General features: G+C 61.1%; 1 protein-coding gene across 1 annotated transcript; it reads right to left on the bottom strand.

The window, feature by feature from the left end:
* Positions 1 to 5,097: 5,097 nt before the first annotated feature.
* On the bottom strand, positions 5,098 to 7,786 carry HAND2 (heart and neural crest derivatives expressed 2). The gene is made up of 2 exons (XM_060101578.1): positions 7,232 to 7,786; positions 5,098 to 5,895 (listed from the first exon to the last, which is right to left on the bottom strand). The coding sequence occupies exons 1-2, from the start codon at positions 7,784 to 7,786 to the stop codon at positions 5,797 to 5,799; spliced, it is 654 nt and encodes a 217-aa protein (XP_059957561.1). The 3' UTR covers positions 5,098 to 5,796.
* Between the last annotated feature and the right edge of the window lie 867 nt (positions 7,787 to 8,653).

Genomic DNA, 8,653 nt, shown 5'->3' with positions numbered 1-8,653 from the left:
CATAGTAGGGGACAAAGCTGCTGCCCGGCAAACTTGCCCTTGCAAGATGTCAGGGTTTGTGTCAAGGACAACTCCTGAGGGGGAGGGGGAGGCAGGAGAGGGTCCAGAGCCTCTGCTTCTCAGATTCTTTGGGCTGTAATAGCAGGTGCAAAGACGGAGGCATGGAGAGACATCCTGCTCCATAACCAGCGTCTGCCCGGCTGCCCTGCTAGGCAGAAACTCACTATTTTGGCTCGAGGGCTGTAGGGGCCAAGCGGGTGCCAGTACCAGGAGAGCGGCCCTAAGAGCCCCCTGGACCCCTAAGAGCCACCTCCTCCTGGCAGCCCGGCCTGCATGGGCATGGCTGCAGGGGCCGCAGCTGTTGGTGTAGGAGAGCAGCACCCCGGCCCAGGGATAGCAGAGGACCGCCGGCGGTCAGGGCCAGACACGGGAGCCTTTTCCAGGCCGGATTCACCAGATGCAGTGAGTTGGAAAACTTAAAGTGGGGAGGGGGCCCGTAGAGACGTTCCCCGGCCACACCTCACCTCCAACAAGGAAAACAAAACGTCTTCTGGACTAAAAATACATATTGAGAAAGTCCCCGCGCGCAGGCGGGCGGCGCGTTCCAGCTGCCGGCCTGGCCCGGGAGGACTTGGCCGCGCGGTCGCCGATTACACCCAGCTCGGCTGGGATGGCTCCGAGCCGTCTGCCCTGACGTCAGCCAGGCTCCGGCCCCGCCGCGGCGAGATAGGCAGCGCGGCCGGGCGCGGGCGCGGCGCTAATCACTCCCAGATGGCCCTAATAGCGGAGATAAAGACGGACGGAGCGGCCGGGAATAAATTTGTAATCAGGGCTCTACCATCTGATCATCAAAGCGGCCCAACTGCCGGGAGAATTGGAAGGGAATGCGTGTGTAGGGGGGTCGGTTCTGGGGAGAGGCGGGGGGCGCGCTCCAGCAGGGAGCTGGCTTGGGCAGGGTGGCGGGGACAGGAGAGGAGGCTCGTCGGTGCGCCTGTGAGTCAGTGCCCCGCGCCCCTGGACGGCCACCAGCCGACCGGCCGCCGCCGGGGAGCTGAGTCTGGCCGGGCGGCACCCGCGGACCCGCTGCGGGCAGTGCCTGCTTCCAGCCGTCCGCCCCCAAACGTGGGACGGGTTCCTCTCCTGGAGTTGCCCCTCTCCCCTCCTCTCTTGCCAAACCGTTAAACAACACTTGGTCCCCCGTGCCCCCGTGGACGTAAACCCGACAGCACAACTGGGCTTTCGGGGAAGAGGGCCGCCGGGGCCTCGGGGCCGCTCCAGGATCTCTGACTCCGAGGGATGCGCGGGCTCCCACAGGCCCGAGGAGTCAGGCCCGGTCGAACGAAAGGGTCCCCTCAGGTCAACAGATCCGAAAGAGACAGGCGGCGCCTAGGGTCCAGATGCAGCCCTCCCCGGGGCACACGCCCCAAGCCTCCTTTCCTCATCGTCTCCGCTTGGCACCGACCACCAGTTTGGTCTCCAAATCCAGGCGCGTGGGTGGGACTCGCGGGCAGGGAGCACGCAGGGCAGCCGTGAGGGAGAAAACCGCCGGCCACACGCGCAGCGGGAGACGCGCGGTTTCCTTAAAGCTACAGGAAGAGCTGAGCCGTTTCCTGCGCTCTGTGGAGCCTCTGTACAAATGCGGTTCCGGCTGTTGTGGCATCCTGTGCCCAGTTTACGGCCCCCCCCCCGCCCCGCACACACACCTGAGGCCCTCGCAGCCGGCTCGGGCTCTCGCTGCAAAACTAGTCTCAGAAGCAGCTCGCAGGCCTCCTCCGGCTGCCTGTGGCTTTGCCTCGGGATCACTCTCACCCGCGGCCCCCCTTCCTGCGAAATCCGCGTGCGCGCAACTCACCCCTCTTGCCACCTTAACAACGGGGTGTGGGATACCAGCCCCGGACGGCGGCCAGCAGCGGCCCAGGCGAGGGGGCAGGGATGCAGCCGCCCTCCTGTCCCGACTCTTGCACACTTGGTTTCCAAAGGGCCCGAAGGTTGTCGTCCCTGGCTCCACTGCTGCACTCACCTCACCGCGGAGACGACCAGGACGCCTGGTCCTGCCGCCCCTGAGGAGGGCAGCCTAGGTGAGAGGCCCACCTTTCCTAGATGCCCGCACCTACTGGCTAACCGACTGGGAGGATGGAGCTTCCCACCGTGCCCCCAGAGTGTGGCCCCGGGATTTAGAAGGCGAGAAGAACTCCAAGTGATCTCGCTGTCATCTCCTTGGCATGTCGACCTGAAAAAAAAAAAGAAAAAAGAAAAAAGGAAAAAAACCCCAAACAACTCTGAAAGCCACAGTAAGTGTCCTGCCTGGGGGGCGAAAAGTCCTGGAAAATTGGGGTTGGGAGCAGGGGGTGCTCTGGTCTCCCTCTGTCGAGTTTCCCAAATTACTTCCCAAGAAGGTGAGAATGGGTCTGTTGGAACACACACACGCACACACACACACACACGCACACGCACACACACACACACACACACATGGTGAGCCCTCGCCCCGCCGGTGCTCCAGGGTTATCAGGCTCTCGGCCCGCGCGGCGGTCTGGGGCCGGGCCCTGACAACCAGATCCACCATCAATTTACCTTCCGCCGCCCCAGCTTCCCATTTAGCTTTTAACGTCAAATCCTGCATTTTTGTCGGCTCCGGCCTGTCTAGAGAGCTTGTGATTTCGCTGCAGGAGTGATTGCTTTTAACAAAATGGCAGCAACCACATTATCCGAGCAATTAAAACAGAGGCCTTTTAGCCAGTCCCACAAGGCAGGAGCTTGGAAACTTTTTTTTTTTTTTTTAAGCAAAGAAGAAAAGGAGTTAAAAGAGAAAGAAACGTGTAGAAGAGAAAAGCATGGAAGCGTGGAAGAAACGCCTGCCTCGCCCACCACTCAGTGCCCTGGGACTTGACGACGTGGGGCGGGAGGTGGGGTGGCACTGCGCACTGGGAGGGTGGGGACGTGCGGCTGCGGGAGTGACCGACAATCTGGGGTGTCTTGCTGTTGAAGCGTTCGGCCGGGTAGTGCGCTCGCCCGGTTAGGGGGTTCGGCCCCCTGGCGTGTCGGGTCTGCCGGATGTCTGGCCCGTTGAGGTGGCCGCTGGGTTGGAACGTCCAGGTGGTGGAAGTGTCGGGGCCGGGTGCTGCGGAGCCCGAGGAAGCGGCGCGGCGGGCGGGCAGGAGAGCGGGCGGGCAGCGCCGGGCCCAGGCCAGACAAAGACGCCAGACCCGCGTTTCTGGAGCGCGGGTTTAAAAGCATGTGCAGCAGCCGGCGGCCTCGTAGCGACGGTGCTGCCAGGGTCTTCTGGCTCCCTTCTGCTGGTGTTTAACAAACCAGAAAAGGTGTTAAGGCGGCAGCAATGCGTTAAGGCCCAGGTGGCGAGGAAGACCACAGCCAAGCCAGGCCCGCACCAGCCAGCACAGGCACGTGAAGATAACTGCTCTGGGGTTCCTGTTTTGAAAACCTCACCGCCTCCACCACCGTGCACGCCACTACCTCGGTAAACTCTATCCCTCCGCCCCTAGGATCTGGCATCTTTCTCTCGAACGGATTAAAGTAAAAGGCGGCTGGAGGCGGGAGAGGGAGGGAGCCCCTCGGTCAAACGGACAGGGATCCCGAGAGTAACAGAAAATCAGGGCGCGCCTCCCTCCGCCCCCCAGCGTTATAAACAAAGGCAAGTGTCTGTAAACACAGCCCCGCGCCCACCATGTCGGCCCAGCGCCGGCTGACCCGAGGGGAGAAAGTTCAGATCGCTTTGGCCGAGTTGTTCTAACCCCGCGCCCTCGAGTCGGCGGCCGCCCGCAGCAGAACCCCGCAGCGCCGCTCGCCCGCCTCCCGCCCGGCGCTAGCGAATTCACCGGCTGCCGGCGGTGGGCTCAGAGACGGCACCCGCCAGAGTGGGACCCCTGGGGTGGCGGGGGAGGGTCCGTGCCCGAGGCCGAGGTGAGAACATCACCCCGAGGATGGGTTCCAAGGTGGGAACCCTCTGGCCAGCCTCCCTAGCCCCAGATCTGTACACGCGGCGTTTCCTGAAGCAAACCGCTTTTTAATAAGTTTCGCCCTTCTCCCTCCCCCCTTCGCACCCCCCATCCCTCCCTCCGCTCCCCCTCCCCGGCCTGCCGAGCCCTTTCCGGCACTCCAGCTTCTCCGACTCTGACAGCAGAGATTCCGCTCTGGCCAAGCCCACGGGCAAAGGAAGCCTCGGGAACTTCCTTCCGGGATGTGCCTGGGCTCCCTGAGCCCGAACCTCCGACGGGGGTGGCGGGGGGGAGTCCTGGCGGCTGAGAGCTGGGGACGGAGCCCCGGGCTGGCCTGGCCTGCGGCCGGGAGGACTTCAGACACCGCACAGTTAATACTGAGTTCCCTATAGCTCCTTGTAAATCTAGCGCCCGCTCCACCCCTCCCTCCCCCTTTAAATCCTCGGTCGCGTTCGCGATTTCTTACTTGATGTAGAATTCCTGGTTACCTAATCACGGATTTTTTTCCCCCGAAGGGCCTCCCCCTCCCCCGGCCTGCTCAGACCAGTCCCCCTTCTCCCCACCTACCCCCCCATCGAGACGACCAGCCAAAACCTCCTTTCTCCTGGTCTTTTCTCCCCTTTCTTGGATGAAAGCCCTATATTTTGAATTAAAAACTCTAGACTAGTTCCTGCGGCTGCAATAACGCGTGGGTTTGTCCCCAAAACGCCTTCAACCGAAAATGGCCCCTCAAACAAAACCCGAAGCCCCCCCCCCCACCAATGGCATCTGGTTGATTCCAGGAAAAGAAGGACACCTTTCCACCTCCTGAGCAAACCGCCCAGGCCCCTCTCCGGCCAGACCCTCCTTCCACAGCCCACTCAGTGCTCTCCTGGGGGCCAGGGACAGAGGGAAGGGAGGCAGGACTCGATGGCGCCCAGGCCCTTTGGCAGGATTTTCACCAAGGACACTTCTCTTTAAAGGGCCTCCTCGCCAGCCCTGTGAGGCCGGGAGCTCAAGTTGATGACTGGTCTGAACCACTGACTCTATCAAACAAAGTTAGAGGCAATCATGATAATTTAGTTTACTTCTGAATATTTTAAATATAATGAAAACAAGTACAACAGTTTTGTTTTCAAAACTCTTTTGAGGTATCCACTATTAAAAGATTGGGGTTTTGTAAAAAAAAAAACACACAGTGGTTTATTGAATACTTACAACGTTTACACCTTCAATATTAATTAAATTCCACTTAGTTTTAGAGGACGGAAGTGCACAAAACAAGTAGCTGTTGGAAACATCTTCACATAGGGAACCACCACAGATGAAATGGCAGCGCTAGATACCGACCCCAACGGAAACGTTAGCGGCCCCGTTTTCTGCTTGGAAATAAAACTTTATAATCCCCAGGAATATTTATATCCAAAGGCCAAGTATTAAAGGTACACTTCACATACACACTATTGTCCGCTGTCTTTACCTGGAGGGGGTTGGGGAGAGGGTACCGCTGGTGTCTACACAGCCAGGAGGAAACATTCACAAACAGAGAATCTACGAGACGCCGGAATCCCTTACCACGCGGGAGTGTCCTCTTCATATTAAAATATGGAATGCTTTTCTTCAAATATCCACTTTGTTTTTGGAGGGGAAGGTGGGGAGCGGATGCCTCGAAGGGGGGCAAAGAGAGGGAGGCACATTGCACATAAATAAACCGGATGATCCAAATGCAGGAAGTCCTCAGAGCGGAGCGCGCGGAGCTTGCCCGGAGTCCTGGGTCTGCATCCGGCTCCTGGGCCCGGCTCGCGCTCTCCTCCGCCTCTTCTCCTTCTTCTTCTCCTCCTCCTCTTCCTCTCCCTCCTCCTCACTGCTTGAGCTCCAGGGCCCAGACGTGCTGAGGCCAGCCCGTCCGGCCTTTGGTTTTCTTGTCGTTGCTGCTTACTGTGCTTTTCAAGATTTCGTTCTGGGCAGAGGGGAGGCGAGGGGGAGAAAAGGAGAAAGAGAGAATCAGAGAGGAGACCCGGTTCCACGCCACCCCCGCGCTTTTCCCGGCCAGAGGAGAGAGTAAGAGAGCCAGCCAGGGATGACGTGTGGGATGCTTTCAAGTCCCAGCCCTGGCAGAAGAGCTACGGAGGCTGGCCGCTGCCATAGCTCCCGCCCGGGCTTCCAGACGCCGGCCGCGCTCAACTCCCGATCGGCAGGTTTATAAACAACCACCCGTTCTCATGTCGTTTATGGAGGAACCGGGGGCCTTCTCTCTAACTCTAGATGTAGGGGCGCGAGCGGGGGTCATCGCAGCCCCAGCTCCGCGCTCTAGGGAAGATGGGGTGAGGTGCCCCCGCCTTGGCCTGGGCCTGTCGGCATGCAGCTCGGCCTCCGGCTCGGTTCGGCAGTGCCTCTCCTTCCAAGGCCTCTGAAATCCCCGGTTACTCGGGATCTCTCGACTGTGTAGCGACTAAAGCGCCATAGGCCCCAAAGAAGAAAACCTCGACAAATGGGATAATTTTCCAGGCCCTTCGTGGCCATAGCCCTGCTCTGAACACCACTACCCTCTGGGCACCTGGTAGGAACTTGAGAAAACTAATTTTCAGTTATAATTTCCTGTTACTGTTAACAACAATTCCAGTGACCAAGGTAATATTTACTATTTGTCTTAAAATGTACAGGCTCATGCAAACAAAACAAGAAATACCGTGACGTATACTCAGCTGGGAAGTCACATTTTAGTCTCACTGCCAAAGAGAAGCTGCATTTTGAAGTTAAAAGTACTTATTTTATGTTTACCTTGACGTCTTCCCGGCACATAAATCAGAACAAGGATCAAATTCTTAGGATCAGTGGCTGCCTCATTCTCAAGAGGGGGAAATGCGATCACTAGCGAAATAATTGGGATCAAGCGCTTCTGAGCAACTTATTTTAGAAATATCTGAAAGCAAGATCGCATTGCAGGCCAGATGAAGGCTCTACAGGACAGGGAATGAGGGGTCTGGGCCAGTGCGATCGGGAGATCAAGCCGGACCCTGAGTCCGCGAGGCCCGCCCTGAGTGCCGGGGGGAGCGGCGATAACCCGGGGGTAAGATCACCAGCGCGAAGCATCGCTCTTAACCTCCTCCGCGTGCTGACACCCTCCCCCACCCCCTCCGCTTCTGCGGTAAACCAACCCGACCAGAACCTGGTGCAAGCAACCTTGGCTCAAGACGCAGCCAAAGAACGCGGAGAGCCATTCCTCAGCCCAACTGGAAAGAGACCGGAATTCCCGGTCCCTCGTACCCCACTGCCCGCTGCCCCCTGGTACTGACCAGTTCCTTCTTCCTCTTCTCTTCTTTCACATCTGTCTTCTTGATCTCCGCCTTGAAGGCCTCCGCCTCGCCGTTCTGGTCGTCCTTGGCCAGCAGGTCCATGAGGTAGGCGATGTAGCTGGTGGCCAGGCGCAGCGTCTTGATCTTGGAGAGTTTGGTGTCGGCGGGCACGTTGGGGATGCACTCGCGCAGTTCAGCGAAGGCGCTGTTGATGCTCTGAGTCCTGCGCCGCTCCTTGCGGTTGGCGGTGCCCCGGCGCTTCACCGGGCGCGGCCCCCCCAGGCCCGGGGGCCCGGCGCCCGGCGGCACCCCCCCGTAATGGGAGTGGTCCAGGCCGGCGGCGCCGCTGGCGTACTCGGGGCTGTAGGACAGGGCCATGCTGTAGTCGGGGGGCGACATCTCGGGGTGGCCGATGAGCCAGCCATGGAAGTAGGGGTTCTCCTCGTGGCTGCAGCGGCTGGCGGCTGCGGCGGCGGCTGCGGCGGCGGCGGCGGCGAACGGATAGCCCTCATGGTGCACCACCGGGTGGTGGGGGAAGCCCCCCACCAGACTCATCTCGCCCTCCGCGCCCCTCCACGCGCCCCAGCGTGCGCACAGTCCCGCCGCGCCCTCGGCCCGGGCCCCCGCTCCGGCGCTCGGCGGCCTCCCCCACCCCCCAGCCCCCAGCCCCCGGGCGCCCCGGCCGGCCCGGCAGCCGCAGAGGGGGCTGCTGCAGCCCGGGCCCCGGCCCCCCGCCTGGCCCGCGGGGCCCGCCTCAGCAGCGCCGCGGCCGCCGGCTCCCCATAGGGCGCGGCGAGGTGGTCCCGGCACCGTGCGCCCCTGGCCGCCGCCGCCGCCGCCGGCTCCCGCCTCGCTCCACGGCCCGCTCGCAGGCTTCTGCTTCCCGGGCGTCTGCGGGCAGGCACAGTCCTCTCGTGCTCATACAAAGGTGCCCGGGCTCCGGCGGGGCTGCTCGGCGGAGTCGCCGGGCTCCGCGCCCCGGCCGCGCGCCCGGCGCCGCTGCTACTCGGAGTCCCGGGGCGAGTCCAAGCCGCGGCTGGAGGAGCCGGCGGGGTCGACTGCTCACTGTGAAGCTACCTCCATGCGACCCTCCCCTTCCCGCCCTTTCCCCTCCCCCCACCAGCCTGATCTGTGTTCTTGGGCGCTTATTGTTTTAATGAAATTTTTGGTTGTTGTTGTTTTGGTCCTTGAATGTGATTTTAGCTGCGAGTAACGTGTCCCGCGCTCCTCTCGGGCTCCCTCGGAGGGTTTTCAGAGAGGTCTCAGTGCATCCATTTTCTCAGATCCTCTCCTTCTTTCGGGGGGGAAGGATCTGGGCCCTGCAGGCGCCCTGGAGCGCGAAGGCGGCGGCTGGGGCTCGGAGGGGTCTGCGCGGCGGCCTTGGGAGCTCCCGGGCGGCGGCGGCGGCGGCGGCGGTTCTCC

Source organism: Mesoplodon densirostris, chromosome 6 (genome assembly GCF_025265405.1).
Source record: "Mesoplodon densirostris isolate mMesDen1 chromosome 6, mMesDen1 primary haplotype, whole genome shotgun sequence".
NCBI lineage: Eukaryota > Metazoa > Chordata > Mammalia > Artiodactyla > Ziphiidae > Mesoplodon > Mesoplodon densirostris.
This window is presented reverse-complemented; position numbering and strand designations above follow the sequence as displayed.

Bases quoted from the DNA above. Each gene is read 5' to 3' on its own strand.
- HAND2 (XM_060101578.1), bottom strand. From the start codon at position 7,786: ATGAGTCTGGTGGGGGGCTTCCCCCACCACCCGGTGGTGCACCATGAG. The intron at 5,896-7,231 runs GTCAGTACCAGG...CCCTCTGCCCAG, and splicing joins AGAAGAGGAAGAAGGAACTG to AACGAAATCTTGAAAAGCAC.